Source organism: Nomia melanderi, chromosome 14 (assembly GCF_051020985.1).
Source record: "Nomia melanderi isolate GNS246 chromosome 14, iyNomMela1, whole genome shotgun sequence".
Classification (NCBI taxonomy): Eukaryota; Metazoa; Arthropoda; class Insecta; order Hymenoptera; family Halictidae; genus Nomia; species Nomia melanderi.
The window spans coordinates 8,018,507-8,036,324 of record NC_135012.1 but is presented as its reverse complement, the minus strand read 5'-3'; the positions used below and the strand labels follow the sequence as shown (position 1 = coordinate 8,036,324).

Genomic DNA, 17,818 nt, shown 5'->3' with positions numbered 1-17,818 from the left:
AACTCCATTTCCTCGGAAACGGAGCCTGTAATGAAAAATCGTGGTCTATATATATATTCAATTTATTTTTTCACCAAGGTCCCACCCATGCCCGATTTCACGGCACAAGCCGACACACTCTGTGTCCTTGTAAAAGCAATATTACTCGATTACGTTCAGCTTTGTAACGTACTTCAAAGTGATTGTATTCGGTGAGGTGTATCCTTCCGTAAATAATTACTTATTTGTTAACAATCGTATTAATCTTGCAATTACCCAATCACGCCTACCACTGGTTATCACGTTATGCAAAAATATGGTCTGCGAGTGTTCGAAAGAGCGCGAAATTCCTGGTTCCTGTGATATAACCAATCAAATGTCTCCCACCGAATTATGTAATACTTCATACCCAATAACTTTTGTCTAATATATTTCTTCGTATCATTGATATTTTTCGAAATAATTGGACGCGCTCACTTTCAGACCCCATACATTTCTTTCATATACAATTTGTTATCTCGGACACCGTTGAGATTTCGACCCGTATTTACTGAGGTGTTTTCATTTAATTTAGTTGTGCACAACCTCTCATTTGTGCGCAACAATTTCCAACATAGCATCGATGTGTACCGTCCGCCTCTTTTCCTCATAGACGCAACCACCGAGGTAAAAGTGCATAGAGACAAGAGGAATTGGCTGTATGCTCTACCTCGGTTCTTCCAGGAAACATAGTAACCGAGCCCCGTGTCCCTAAGACTCGGTAAACATAAAAAGCCACTACCACTACGAGACGAAATCACGTCCTGAGTCAATCCTGAGGGCTAAAAAGTCGCAGGAGCAACGACTCAGGACGTGTGAACTGCAGGGTACTGTAGGAAGATCGCTCGATGGCTAGGCTGGGGAATGTGGGTTTAACATTAGAACTACCGGATGGGTCAAAATGACCCATTTCTAAATTCTTCTTTAACAATTATTGAAAGAATAATAGATCCTTCTCTAAGAAACGTCTAAAGAAATTGTTTTAGTAATACGCAAACTAAGTTCTGGTGATCGAAGTCTCGATAGATGCTCTCTTGGGGTTTCTATAGAGACATTTTGAAAAGTCAACTTAACTGCTTGGTAGTTATAGTGTTAATTAATCAGTTCTCATTTTTCCTAGAATCCTAATTTACTACTTAATTCGATTATGCGCAACCAATCGAGACTATAAACAAAATTAAACGCTGTCCCGTTAGATATCAAGTCATCTCCCAACTGTACATCGTCGCATTTCGTTTCACTTGTGTTTGTTGCGCGACTCGGCTAATGACAAAGTGTGTCGAAGTATATCCCCTCTTGCCCCTGTGCACTTTTAGCTTGTCGATCGCTGCGACGGAGGAGAAGGCAAATAGTTTCTTCCGAATTACCGAGGAAATCTTCGTCGATCGTATCGTATGGATCTGGAAATGTGTAGATTATGTGTAAATTGGAAATAAATAATCATTATGTTTCAGCGGAGGAGCATCGCATAAATACAAAGCAAAGTATTTGGATGAATTGATGTCTGTTCACAGTGAGAAACACGAAACGGAAAGGTCGAATCAGGAAGATAAGTGAGAGGTGGTAGGGGTGCGATAAGCATGGAACTTCGGACATTTGAAGAACTTCGGAGCATTCATTTGACTTTAAAGCCATCTGGCGACTAACCAGGCTGCATCATCAGCCTTTCTCGTCTGTCGTCTCTCTTCGACGCGTTCAAATTACTTTCTTCGATTGAGCTGCTCCACGGCTTAATCCGGCCGCGTTTTACATTATACGAACCATTCGGCTGGAACTTTCGAAGACTTATGGGACAGTCGATAAATTGTACCATGAGTTACTCAGAGAGTGAACCCTCCCGGTTATTAAAATACTGTCAATTGAGGGGTTCATAACGAAGTCAGTCCACATGAGAGAAATCGAAGTTATTAGCTGTTATCGGTTGTTCACGGTTCCACCAATAATAACCACGGAAACCACCTATTCTGATAGGCGAGTTTCTAATATGTAATTGTGAGCAACAGGGTTTGTTCAATTTATTTGCGTCAATTTAATTGACGCATATGAAATGCGTGGAATTAAAGTCATCAGGAATTTGTAATATTCGATGATGGAAGTTCGACACCACGACGTTGATAAGAAGTTTCTTATATTTTTAGTACCCCGTGTACGAATAGAATAGAGGAATATATTAGTAATATGTTAAGTTTCATTTACTTGTAACTTTTTGTTATGAACCTCTCAGTTTGAAATTTGGAAAGTAGTAGTCCCTTAAGATCGAATGACAACTCTTTTAAAATGATAATTACTGCTTTCTTTTAACTCTGAGTCAGTGAATTCAGTTTTATAATTACATTTAATAACGAATCCTTCGATGGAACGTTTTTGTCGTATTTCGGGAAGCACACGGATGAAAGAATGTAATTCCGAAATCAAGTTTTCCATGTAATTAACATTTCTCTAAATTTACGTATTAAAAGAAATGATCGTTTCGTATTTTTTCCCGATGAATGCGCAACATTTTCATAGTTTCTAATTCGAAAAGAAAAATTTATGAGTCTACATTTTTAACATTCTTTCATCGATATCGAAAATGTTCAACGAACCACGACGAATCGTATTAAATTGTCTACAGAATTGCCTTACTACTTTCCACATTTTTACAAAGATATTCGCATTCTACGATAGAATTCGTCTAATTAACGAAACGCACTAAATTGCCAAGAATTTTATTCGAAGGATAAAATTCGCGGAAATCCGAAGAAATTAAAATTAATTCTCAACGCGGCGATTTCGAAGCAAAGTGAAAAACAAATCGAAACGATCGCTTTAAAAATATCATAATGAGAATAAATTAAAGTCGTGCTGACTACAATGTGTTCCAAATAAACGGTTAATTCAACGCGAAACGGTCGGTTTTAACGTGGAAGTTTCAAAAACGAATTCAGACAAATTTTATATTTTAAACGAAACGATAAAAAGATACGGTAAACGTATAAATGGAAACGAAACGTAAACATCTTTACGAGGAATTTTTATTGAATAAAAAAAGGGAACGCATCTAATTTGCGCGCAATAAGCTCCGATAAACGCGAGAGAGCGGCCGCTATTTTGGTGGTCGGGCCCAGACAGATGGAACCAATTGTTAATTTCGGAATCCTGTGAAATTCGAATAACACGATTCCCGGGATAGAGTTAAATGAATACGAAACTAAAAAAGAAAAACATGAAAAATATTTCGTTCACAATGATACGTGAGCGGACGTAGCACTAGCAACCCCCTTAGAAAGGCATTAAACGAGTTAATTAGGAAAAGGATGAAACGGATTGAATTTATGCCTGATTAATTCCGAATAAGCTTCATTTCTAGGGAGAACTAATACAACTTACATTTTTTTTTCTTTCTAATAACGAAACGGTAAGGAAAGATGTTGCTTGAGTAATCCATACAAGCGTAGCATAAAAACAGGTAAATACAGGGTGGGCATGAAAACAGTTGCCCATATATATGCACATGTATCAGAGCCAGTGACGAAGACTATAAATCTATAGCCTATTTGGCTAACTATAGTTTGGTCTACTAGCAACGGACTAATTATAGTATAGTCAACTAGTAGAAGAATAACTATAGTTTGAACTACTAGTAGAAGAATAACCACAGTTCGAACTACTAGTAGAAGAATAACTATACTTTGATCTACTACTAGCAGGCTAACTATAGTCTGATCTACTAGTAACATGTTAACTATAGTCTGGTCTATGTTAAACCAAACATGCAGACAGTTGTGCAAGGTGTTCCAGAATATGTAGAAAACATTCTAAGAGTGACTTTAGCACGGCTAAACGTTAAAAGTAGTTCGTGTAAACATACATTTTATTTGTCTTTGTGTTCAATTCTTCCCAAACTGTTTAACTGTAGACAGACTTCTATCGAAATGCAAGGAAACTGTTTTAAATAATTCTTACGAAAGGTAACAGATAATGTTAGTTGAACATTGAATCCGCTACAACTTTAAAAGAAAATCAAATAGGATATATATTGGTGTGAACTTTTTTTATAGTTTAGATGTGTAGAGAAAATCCTAAAACATTTCCTATTTATTCGGGGACATCCTGTACAGTGATCATTATGACAGAGTTGGACGAAATGTAATCTGATGATCAAAATGCACCTACTAATTGATTCGATTGTAAGTTACTTTTCATAGTTGTTAATTAATACTGTTTCAGGTGAAATTAAAATTGATCACTGCGAGTCCTAATTAACAGTTGAGAAGGATAACGTGCAATTGAATCGAGAGTTACATTTTAATTGTCAGTGTCAGTATGTGATCAGATTTTACTTAATTCTGACTTGTGGTAGCTGTAATGGGGATTTCCAAGAGTTACTGCAGTGGTTCTCATAGTGCAACTCTGGACTCAAAAGTTTAGAATCGCTGACCGTGTACGAATAACTTTAATTTCTTAGTGAAAAAGAGTATTTCTTAATACACAAAAAAAAGAATAAATCTCTAAACTTCTGTAAAAATATTCGACCATTGATACGTTTTTATATGAAATCATCGTTTAACATTATTTTACGTTTTTCTACATTCAAATAACCTGTATTTTTGTTAATGATCATTTTCCTATAGGTGAATTACCTAATAAACAAAGTATTATCATTATTGTGAGATAAAATAATTTCAGATGGGAACGTGTTATAAAATAGCACGAGGTGTGTGAATTAGATAAAAGAACAATGAAAAAAAATAATTGTCTGTTGAAATCAAAATCGATGATTAAGGTGATATACCGAGCCACATTACTTTCTATTTTTTTAATAAATAACGAACATTCGAATTGATTCAAAATATTAAACTGTTAGTGTCCGTGTTTTACGAATAAATAGTTTCTGCCATTTTGTTATCAAAGTGAACTTCAACGATAAAGTGTCTCCAAAGTTTACTTCGACTGCCCCACGGGTACGACACATAAAAGAAAACAAGTGAACAAGAAATAAATATTCTACTCTCTAATACATTGTTATCGTGTAATATACAGGAACCACAAAACCCACAAATTAGTAAGTCAAACTTTTGTCAACGGTTCTCATACGTGTGAAGTAAACCGGGCAAGTATTTTCCAACCCACTCTACGCTTGCCTGCTAAATTAGCGGAAAGATCATTAATCTATTCAGAATTCTATATTCCTTTCTCGTTCCCGATGAACATTTTCCGCTTAATTACACATTCTGTATTGGAAACATTGAAAAAGTGGCAATTGATTTCTAGCGTACAATTAATTTCACATACGTTTCCTTGGAACGCGATCAAAAGAGACTTCAAGTATACGCTTCGAGCAACTCGTCTTTGGTACGGAAAAAGAGATGCAATTAACACTAAAACTACCGAGTAATTACAGTGACTTATTTCCAATTTATAACAAAAATACGAACAAGTTTCGCGAGATTCGAAGGGTTTCCTAATTTTCCATCTCTACAAATACAAAAATGTGATTAAAAATCATTCGCAGACACACCTTCTTAATTTATATCCTTGCAAAATTAGAATTCCGAAGTGGGTCAATTTAACCTGTCGAGTGGTGTTAGTGTTAAGAACATCGTCGATCATCGGAATCACATTCGCTCGGTGATCGTTTTATTGAAATGTTGGGTGAACGCTTCTGCGCTACGCGAGGAGGTTTCCATCGAAGCCCGGGGAACACCCTAATCCGACGAATCGTGCTATAAATGTCCGCGTAACTTCTTTTTAGATAATTTTATTCGTTCGTATGCTGCGGGTTTGAACGACGAAGGAGCGACGATATTATTAAATACATAGGAAAAGTCAATCGCCATCTTTTCGTTGATTCTGAAGCGATTCCGCGTCTCCGCGGATGGCGTAACGAATGGAGGGATGAAAATGCAAAGCTACCGGGATACAAGGGTAGTCGTTTTCGTATAGATAAACGCCTAAGGTTTAAAAAATAAAAAGAAAATAAATAGACACGTGAACCGAAGAATTAAAGAAATGAGAAAAGTATATATACATATATATATATATATACATAAATATATAAATATATAAATACAAATACAAATAAATAAATAAATTTATATGTGTATAGTATAAGTATATGTATATGTGTATACGAGTACTTACATATACAGATACATATGCGTACATATAATTATATTGAATTATTATTAACGAGAATAGATGAGAACTTATATATTATTTGTTGGGAGAGCATATATTATACGATATTTAATATATTTAGGATATTTATTTGTTGATTTGGTGATAATATATATATGTATGTGTAACATAGAAAAAAAAAATATATATATATAATACATACATATATATGTATATACACGTAAATAGCTAAATAATTTTTACAAGGCCTATGAAAGGTTTAAACAAATAAAACATGGTATTTCGACGGGGAAATAATCGATTGTTCACTTTCACAAGGTCAATTTCTTTATTTTTTACGTTTTTTCCCAGTTCATTGGTATTGTTTCGTTGAAGTCCAACCAATTACTGGAGTTATAATGAAATGACGTTGAAATTCAGTTTCTCGATACATGTTTTACTGCGATCGACTCTCTCCCTCGCTGTTCTCATGTGTTGCAAAATTACAGGTGACATTAAACGCCCACGTTTACGCTCCATGAATTCTCCTTGAGTTTTACGTGAATTATTACCTCATTATACCGTAAAGATTAATACGTTAAACGAAGTGCAACTGATTATATGCATTCGAAGGAGGCTTTGGCCCGGCAGGGACGTGTGCCATGCGACCTAAGTCATCAAATTTCCGCCAGTGAGAACGCGTTTTAAGGATTGCACATTTTACACTGATTATATCTTGCATTTTATATAATCCTGTCGAGTTCTACGTTGAATCCACTTTTAATTCTTAACCCCTTGTCCTATGATTTCTTTCATAAATGTACTTGAAGAAATGTACTTTATCGTTAATAATGTAGTAAAAACAGAAACGAGTTTAATTTTCATTCTGTGTCTACGTTTACTCGAAAAATTAAAGATCGATAATGGACAAGTAATATTTCATTTATATGAAAACTATACGAATGACATTTAAATTTGTAGAATTCGGTTGAAAATCTTCATCGCCAGTCCGACTCGACGTTATAGGAGAAGGGGTTAATTGCGATATTTGTGAAATAAGACATTCTTTTTAAGAGACGAGTCGATCTCAGCAGATTTGTTTAATAATACAGTATGACCTAGAAGTTTAACAAGATCCCTAGGACATGGTTTGCGAGCTTTTTTCCGCTAAACCCATCCGCAGCAGTAACTTCTGAGATGTAAACAGCAATTCTTATCAAACGATAAATATTAAGTAATAAAATTTATGATAGGGAACAAAAATATTTGCACCATAAAACTGAGAAACTGAAAGGAGCTATATTTGTTACGATAATTACCATCGTTCAGTTCATTGTGTATTATACCATAGGTAAAATGAATTACCATTGTACCATAGGAAAATTCAGATATGGAACAATGGAACTCGGTTCAAATATTTGCACAGTAATAAGACTTCAATACTAATGTAAATTCAGCGTTTAGTATTTAATTAATAACCTGTTACATTCTACTTCCGGAATATTACCTTCGTTTATGTTTTAACGAATAATGAGATAATCATTGCGAGCCGCCAGTAATTTCATATTTCATTCCGGAAATAATTACATTTCTATAGAAGCGATTGATATATTATTTCGGTTATTTTAGTATGAGACTGTGCTTCTCATAATGAATTATATGTTGCAAAACAGATTTATTCGCGAGACTATCACTTTTCTTATTTGCATTTTTATTGCTGCTTTGACGGCAGATTTTCTTTTCCTTAAATAGTACGATACAAAATTCATCAGAAATTTTCTGTATAACGTTTTCCAGAAAAATTGAAGTAATCTGAGTAGAGACTCATTTTTGATTACTGGAAAAGAAGAGTGTACAAAAACTCTTGTTGTATTGAATTCCTCTACAGATTTAATTATTTATTTTTTTAACAATTCGAAATACAAGAATGAATTATGTTTTATTACTTTGGTTATTTTTGTTTTATATAAGTCGCTGTGTAATATAAGAAATTTCAATAATCACGTCTTTTAATTTCGAGACCATACTATGCAAATAATTTTGTTCCTCTTTATATAGTACGTAGATGTGACAACTTTGATAATGTTAATGTTTCCAAATTTAAATTGTTTGGGTAATGTTTGACATTATAGAATATTATAATTTTATTTGACATAGGATATCAAAAATTTGACTTTTTAATCCCAATCACAACAAACCAGCACCTCAGGAATCTTCTTAAACTGACATCACGCTTTAAACAAAAACAACGTATTTGAAATCGGTACAGTTAAGTGTAATGATTCGTTGTTTTATTGAAATTGTTTCATTGTTTGTTTTAATAACGGTACTACGTAAAATAATAAAACACTTTTAGTATGATTTCTTCGACTTAACAGATTTATTGATTCTTTCAGTCGCCGTATAGTTGAACAGACTTGTTGAGCATCTAAACATATATCCATCATTCGTAAACAGAATTCGGTAATTTGTTTGAACATTCGTCAGAATATAAGAAGCGTTGTTTATTTGAATTAGTTCGAATCAGTGTTCGAGTTAACGAAAGATCCATCGGTTTTGTTACGAAGTAAACCAATTTCGGAAAAGAATTTTCACAGAAATTTTTCATATGGAAAAAAAAACGAACGTAGCAATAAATTTTCTAAATTGGTAGATAGTATTTAAAAGATAACAAGAAAAATTAGAAAACTTTTCTTGAGCGTCTAGTTACTTTCGAATTATATTTACGTAACGGTTAACCTTGTTTTCTACTGTTGCAGCGTTCTTTTTCATTCCGAACAATTGAAAACACAAAGATCGATTGGTCGATTGATCGACTGTGTTATTTATCTGTTTTTCTTTTAAGAAGAAGTCTCAGACCACTTTCGTGCAATATATTTTCCAACTTCTTCTGAAGGGTTTGTAAATAATTCTATTGCTTAGTATAAAAAAGAAATTATTTGAGATGTGTATAAACATTCTCGTTCGTTGTATTGTTAAATCTTCCAAAATAGTTTGTAAATTTTATAGAAAATTAATCAGAAATTAATCGATTCGTTATCAAGTATTCGACCAAATTATCATTTCGTTCGGAGTCAAATATTACTCGCGTAAAAATGATTTTTCATTATTAGATTCGATTACTAGAATTCTCTACAATTATTTTTTATAAGACTAAATACATTGTAAATAATATAATAATAATAACAAGAATTAGAGATAACGAAAGACAGAAACCTTTGTGATGGATGGTTGCGCTAGTAATTAATAATTAACAGACAATTCACTTTCGGCTCTAGTCGGATTCCAATTGTTGTTATTTACTGATTAATAGGCGGCCAACAAATTAGTCATTGATCAACGAGCTAATTTACTTAGGGCAGAGAATTTGTGGTGTCTTTTACTCTAGGTTAAACAGAAGTTGAAGCAGAAGGGTGGTTTAGCTAGGGTTGTCACTTCAATAGTCAAAAATGGTACGTTTTAAAACTAAACAAGATTTTCATGAAATATATCATGCATTTCAAATTTTATTAAATTCGTTGAATGTCGAATAAATACATTTAATTGCAGTAACATTTTTTACGTTATACATTTAATTAAGGTAACATTTTTAAAAGCAATATCCTTGTTCTACAACCACAAGTTTTCAGATACATTTGGATTACAGTAAAATTTATAGACATTTTCTTTTGAAAAATATAGTTGTTGTTCCAGACAATGGTTTTCAACCTCTCCCCAGCTGCACATCTCACGACATCTGATTTTCCTAATTAGCAAAACGTTTATAATTCATTAATCAACTGTTTATTTGAAAAAAGTTATTTCAAATTTCGTAACTGCAAGTAAATGCCCTTATAATAGTATTAATCTCTCTTACGTTACGATACAAAGTTAAACACGTAAATAATTATACAACTATATTGGTCTTAATATATATATATATATATAAATATTCCCCAGTTTGTAAAAATTGAAAAAAGTACTATTTTAGACCTGCAACTACTGAATGTTTATAATAAACATTTTTTCCTTGTTAGAAATTCGTTAATACCAAATTGATTATAAGAAACTTGTCATAATATGCAGCTAAGGAAAATAAAATATTAAGGTGAATAAAAAATATATATAATTACATTTATTAAATTAAATTGATCATTCACATAACATGCTAGCCGCAATATGTACTTCTTAATAAGTGTATCTTTTTCTTCTTTTTCCATTGCGTAATTTCTTCGTGCAGCCGAGGTTGAGAACCATTGCATTGACGTGAACATACCATTTGACAGGCGGACCCATTTACCAACTGCAGATAAAAATGAATTGTCAGCCCAAACGACCCATTACGTTTTTAGTTGCAATTAATTTTGCCGACGATAGGCTAACCTCGACCCAGCAGGCGATCCAGCCTCGTAAATCCAGGAATTGTGTCTGAAAGTAGTGCAAGTGACAACCCTGGCGTTAGTTGTATTCGCCGGCGACAAGTTTTTTCTCGTGGATTCTCTCACGAGGTACCACGCGGACGAGCGTGGCGCGCGTTAGGCTCGGTTCACATGACGATACACGTTTCGCGATGCGCGTACAATGGATAAATGCTAACTATACATATGTATAAACAAATGGAAACGTCCAGACGACGATTCTCGCGCGATACGGTGTTGCTATGCAGTTGAACTTCGACTACGCATCCTTTCGACTTGCGTTTTTTACGTCACTCCTACTGTTCGTTGCACGAGAGTTGACGCTTTGATCTCATTGGCCAGTTTTCATATTTTCTCATCTGATTTTCAACACTAATTTGCTACTCGTCGATACGATCGCGCGTAATCAATGAAAACTATAAACAAAAGACAATGAATAACCACTTTTGCCATTATACTGTTCCAAGTGCCAACTCTCGTGTAACGGGTGGTACCAGTCGTGCAATTGACACTTGTTAAAACAGTTAAATTACGCGTATGACTTATTCTTTTCCTAGCGAAGATAAAAAGGAAAAATTATTGTTTGGTACCACGATTCGTATGTTACTCTATTATCTAGTTATTTACGCTATTGAACATTTTTATTCTACGTCAGTTATGACTCGTAAGATAATTACTTCCAAGTAATTTTGAAACTCCGGTAATCAGTGGCCACCGTGCAGTCAACGTGTTAACCGATTCAATTTTTATCTCGATATTCGTACTTGAGAAAATCATATTTGAAACGAAAATAAAAAATAACTATTTGAAATAATTTATTTCGGACATTTATTTCCAATACGGATACTGCCTGTTCATTATTGAAATAATAATGACGAAAGAATAATTTTCGAAATAATATCTAACAAAAATAACATGAAGAACAATTAATTCCGATCTTCGTACGATAAGTAACATTGATTATCATCAATATTGAACCAGAAATCTTCATCGCGAGTCTCACTTGTCATTACACGGCGAAGGGTTAATCAAGGTTCCATCGTGTATTCGATTTTCCATTGTGCATTTCGCGCACGCATCGCGACGCGCGTATCGTCCTGTGGAAACAGCCTGAGAGGCTGCCTCTAATTACCGAACGATTCGTGTTCTCTGCTCTTGTTTCTGCCGTGGGACGCCATATAGGTAGGTACGCGTGCACATTTTTAAATTATTCGCCGAGTGGCGAGACACCCGACTCCCATTTCGCGAAAACGAGTTTCTTCCGCGGAATCGTCGACGTAACCGTTCAACGGAACATTTTAATCGTTCGTGTTTGGGGCGTGGTAACCGACCGTGTTTAATCGAAACGCGATCGAGTGTCAGTGAAAGTAAAAGGAAAAAAAAGTTCAAATAGGTAGAAAATTTACGGGGGGGGGGGGACGGAGAATATTTCGCATGAGAGAGAGAGAGAGAACGGGACGGTTCGTCCGGCAACTGTGTAATCCTCCCTTTTACCATTGTTTCTCTTCTATTTTGTTTCTTTCCCCGACGAGGCGAACTTTCTAGGGAGAAATTGACCGTTTGATTACGTGAAAAATAAGAATCGAGAGAGACGCGTGTGCATGTACGTGTGTGTACGTGAGAGGAGCGAGAAGATGTTTTCGAGACGAAGTTATACGAGTAATCTAGATACCAGATAACGAGATGACATACTCCATGCCTTACATAGAATTATCTAAGCCTAAGTAGACGTATCTAATTAGACGTATTAATCGAAATCGACGAAGAACACGCGATGGTTAACGACGAATTCATTCATCGACGTAATCAACGTTGTCTCTCGCGCGAGGAACCGTACACTTCCCGATTTCATTAAGTAGTTCGCTGCCTTTGGGGAGGATACTTGTCACGAGGAATGACAAAGTTTCGTGTTTCGACGAGTATACTCGTTCAAAAACAGTTAACTCACTTATCGCGACACTTTGTTAGGTATACACTTGTCAAAGAGATTGCAACGGCTGACCGGTTGACACTTTATCTATCGCAAGCCTATTAACACGTTGAATTGTTATAGAATACGATTTTATAGAGCGACATATACAAAATGGAAAGTATACGGTATTAAATACTGGAAAGCAAAATATTGGAAGGAAAGCTGGTAGAAGTTTCAGAAGTACACAATTATTTCGCATGGCCGAATGAAAGAAATAATGAGATTTCAGAAACTAAAAGTATATTTCATTCAGTGTTACTAAATTTATATCGTATACATAGTGTTCTAATTTACACGTAAAAGGGAGACTCGCTTAAATTGAGGGCGCGAGTGTACTTTGATTTTGAAGTTACTAAGCTTTACGAGTGAAAACGTACACTCCTATGCGATGACGAAAACTATATTGGTAGTTAGTGGTTGCCTTGATAAGAAGCGATGGATAAAGTGTTAAATTAGTGAGAAAAGGAGATCAAGTTTTCTATTGAAACACTTTAAAAGCTGGTTCTTCTTAAACGAATGTAAAGAGAAATTCATCTAGATATAAAATCGTTGGCCACGTCAAGTTGCAAATTATATTTCTTCGAATTTAATTGTGGGTTGACTTTAATTCCCTGTGTTTCCATTGAAGAGAACGAGGAGTATAATGTATACGCACTGTTACGTCGTTGAATGAGATTTATAGTAGTTCGATGATTCGAAGCGAACGGTTGTGATTTATGAACTATACGGCTGTTCAAGGGAAAGGGTTTCCATCCACGATTTTCCACTAACGAGTGCACAATAGTTACAAATATTTGTATACTTTTAGATTCCGATTGTTACCAATAAAAATTGTGGATAGGAAATTGGGGATAAGATTCGTCGTTGATCAAGCTTTTCTCTCGATCAACTTGTAACCCTAATTAGAGTGGAAAGTGGCGCTGATTAACAAAAATTACTAAACGTTCTTTTCTAAACTCGATGGTTTTAATAAGCAAAGTTTGAGGGTACCGTGTATTTCGTATGAATTTCGCGAACCTTTCGTTCATCTCGATAAACTTTTGAACTAACGGTCGTTTAAACGTGTTTGTAAAGAAAGAAAGAAATAAAATAACGAAAAATATTGGAGATCGCGTGTAATTTTGTAACAATACAAACGAATAAGAATTTTGTTAAACATAACTCTCTTCGATCGGTAAATATAAATGTAAAGAAAAGAGAAAGATAAACGTGTTGCACCCGGTCGTCGTTTAAAGTACTAAACGTCTTCTACGAATGGAAACTTGATAAACAAACAACCATTGCCTAATTAATACAGTAAGAGTTCGATTGTTTTAACGCTGATGATTCATTTCCCCAAAGAAAGACTTCTGCATAGTTACCGTGTGATAAGACAATTTACAAATAATAAATATTTATTTACTTTACCGTCGTTTATTTATGCCGTGGAAATATTTAAAAGAGCAATCCTTTATTCATTAATTTATTGATTTCTTAATAATTTAATAAGTTTCTCTGGTAAAGAGTTAATTGTAATAGTCGAAATAGGCGATTAATGAAAGTCATTGGCGCGGATATATTATGATTAAAAGCGAAGGGAACCTTCGTTATTCTAAGTAAACAACTAATTAACCTGTTTTTGATGATATAAATTGGTTGATGGCATTATTATTATGATTACTATTAATATTTACTATTCGTTCATCGATTAATCTGTGAATAATTAGCGGATAAGAAAGATTGTTGCTTACCCTAAATTTTTTACTATTTCTTTGTTAAAATTCTGACGTAATATAATTGCTGTCGAAGATATAAATTGAGCGACTACTGTTCGTTTCTATAATTAAACTAGTATAATTAAGTAAAGATTACGTAGACATTCTGGAGATGGGTGTTCATTCACGTTGTAGGTCCATTTTTATATTAACAATGATCACTCGTGTTTCTCAACCGTGCGCTAACACTAACTCCGCAATCCTATAGATTAATTCTGTTTATCGTCGATTATTTTCTTTATTGATGTTCCAGGTGAAATCATATGTTTCTGTAATATTCGTTAGTTGAGAAACACCGATTCGATTCTTTTCACACGGGTTCGTTACCGTACTCGAAATGTTCATTTCGAACGATAATTTCAAACCTCTGACCACGTCCGTCTAAACAACCGAGTCGATTTAAGTGATATTTTTTTAATGAAAATTGCACCGTCGACAAACAAAAAAAAAAGAAAGAAGATAGAAAGGGTCGAAGTGATTACATGTATCACGTGGGAAAAAATAACAAGGAAATCATCGTTATCAGTTTTCGTAGTTAGTCAAGCTTTGATGTTAGCTTTGCTTTGGTAGACACCGATATTGTAAACGAACGTGTAAACAATTTTCCAGACATTTTGTAAACGAATCAACGGTGGAACTTGTTTAAATAGTTGTTACTAAAGTAAGCAGCTTATTCGTTGGTGTTTCGAGGAGGTCTGCATTGCCCCGTTATTCATTCGAACTACAATTTTCAAATTTTCTCGATTACAAGATTTCGACTAAAAATGAAAATATTGATACATCGAATGTACATCTCAGGAAAACATGTCAACCAAAATAACGATCAAAATTGAATAATTCATTTTTCAGGTTCTCCTTTCTTGCCTGAACTGTATGGAAAATAGTAAATATGATCAAACTCTTCATTTCTGCATGACATAGCTATATATCTATATATTTTTTTATAATTCTCAATAATACTTTGTATTCGATACACTATCCAATTGACAGCTAACCTCAATTCTACTTGAATCTTTACGAACACGTCATAACCTATAAAATGGGACTAATAACATATTTTATAGATATTCTTTTTAGTATTTAGAGAAGACTACAACAAATCTGTTCGTTCCTTTAGAAATAAATTGAAACTCATATTTGTTATTTTGTATGTTTGGGCAATTTTACATCAACGTAGTTGCTATCTTTCTAGTTTGAAACGTTACAGTTTGGTAGCGAACTCGATGGTAACAGTGGACTTGAGAACACCAGTCGAATAGCTGGACGCTTCGAAACAACTGTCAATGCGAAAGATCTCCGTGTGCTCGGTAACTGCAGAATATTTCTAATGAATAATTTTACGATCTCCTTAACAACGAAGCGAACAAAGGGTTTAGTGTAATGTTGCAGTTACTAATGGGAAATAGTTTGTAATGTTACATTGACAAGAAACGGTCGAAGTGTAACAGTTGTTTCGCGTTTCCGCCGTTGATTCGGCTGTCAGCGAAGCAAGTGGAAAGGAATGATTTGTAGAATAGCCCCACGTGCGAAAACAGATGAACTTGAAGTGATGGCAATACCGATGGTTTTCCCTCGAAAGCTAGAAATGTAAAAAAAAAAAACATCGAGAGAAATACCGCCGGTTGTGATATGCTACTAGTACTAAGTTACGATTAGTTGACACCAATTAATTAATTAGACGATCGTCCTAACTGGTTAGTGCGGCTTCATTGTCCTGATTTGTTGTTTGTCATTTCTTTTATTCTTTCCTGTGTTATTTTTAATAAATTCACGGATTATTTTGTTTATTGTGTCTGTTTATTTATTTACTTGCCCCATCTTTTCACGATCCTACCGTAAACTCACATGTCAATTAGAAGGAACTTTCCGTTTGTTGAATGTTATGTGTTTTAATGATGTTTCATCGAGCACACAAGTTGTTTCTATTGCGCAAGGTAATTTGATTCGTGACCAAACAAGACGTTTACAAGCTTCATTGTAGACGTTTCTTCTTATACGTGTTACGAAGCGAACAAAATTGAGGTTATGATTCCTGTTGTGTTTGATTTCAGAATATTGTACCATAGACGTTAATATTTATCTTTTTATCTGGGATGAAACAAATTCACAATGTTTTGCAATCGAAAAATTCTTTGTTTGTGTTATAAAACAATATATTTATTTATTCAATCGAAAAGAAAATTTTATTTCACATCTTTAAGCTTACGATTGTTTGTAAATATATAAATATTTTGGTAATATCACGTAGAGTTATATACTTTGTTTCCAAGTCTAGAGTTTTTTTAATTAAAAATTATGTTTATCGTTACGTCATCTAACAAACTCAATCTGAACATTGAATGATCATATAGTCTTACTTGTATCGTTTAAGTAGGGACTCGCGATTATAAAAAATACCTTCGGATTAAAAGATTTCCATAGACACTGTATAAATTGTTTTTAATCATAATGAATAATATGCAATTCCTATATTAATATTAAAACTCATATATTCTGTTCCGTTGTATTATTGACATTAACATTTCGTTCTCTTACGAGCCATTTCATTTACACAAGAACTTGTTGCCAAATTTCAATTTTTCATAGGTCATAGCGTTGACGATGAAAATTGCGTTGTACCATTTAGAAATTTACAATGTATACGCTATTCATAACTCAATCGTGTATAAATATTAAGCCTTTACTATGCTACTCAGCGCCATTTCTCATAAAATCCCCAGTCAATGCACGAAACAACAGCAATAAAGATGATTCTTATGCGATCACATCTAATATTGTTAATGATAATTAATTATAGTTAAGTGATCGAGCTGTGAATATTAAGAAATAAAGTTGACGAAGCGAACAACGCGAATTCTCATTTTAAGGCATCCATTAATTCATTAATATTCGCTCATTTAAATCTCGATTAAAAACAAAAGCAATTTCGCTTCATCGAAACCGGAGACGAGTATTTCCCTTAATTTACCGAAACCGTTAAATTCATTTGAAAAGAAGGAAACACGGAATTGAATTTTCATTCGTCGACAAGCTTATATAATTTCCTCGAAATCGCTTCGCCACTGTCTTCTTTTAATTCGTTTCCGCAATATTGTCGTTCTTCTTCCGTTCTTCGACGGTGAAACGAAATGTTCAAAGCTCCGTGCCTCTTAAGTTTCGTCGTTCGTCGAGCGAACTTTAGTTTCAACCGTTAACTCGCGAAGCTTTTATCGGCATATCGATGCAAATTTTCTCAAACCCGTAAAGTTCGTTACCAATGCAATTTTATAAGCGTCGATTGTATTTTTTCGCGAACGCGACGCGAGCCGCGGCGGCCACGTTGGAAACGAAGAAGAATAACAATTTGCGAAGCTCGTATAATAATCGTTCTACACGATAATACTAGGTAATTGTGATATATGACGAGGAACCGTAACGCCGGTGAAGTCGGAGATTACCAATTAAATTAGTTAATTAACGGACACATAGAAGTAGGTAATTTTTTAGCTGATCGTGAGAAAATAAGATACAGGGAATATTCGTACACACGCGTGTGTATAATAATAAATAAATAATAACAGAGAGAAGAGAGAGAGAGA

The 17,818-nt window shown here is 34.3% G+C and overlaps 1 protein-coding gene across 3 annotated transcripts in view; it reads left to right on the top strand.

Moving 5' to 3' along the window:
* The window catches only part of LOC116433831 (uncharacterized), a 69,757-nt gene extending 53,730 nt beyond the window's left edge, over positions 1-16,027 (top strand). For all 3 annotated transcript variants that reach the window (XM_031992371.2, XM_031992373.2, XM_031992374.2), the window contains exon 9: positions 1,533-16,027. In XM_031992371.2, coding sequence (XP_031848231.1) covers positions 1,533-1,575 — 43 coding nt within the window. In that variant the 3' untranslated portion in view covers positions 1,576-16,027. The remainder of the gene's footprint in view (positions 1-1,532) is intronic.
* Positions 16,028-17,818: the final 1,791 nt, after the last annotated feature.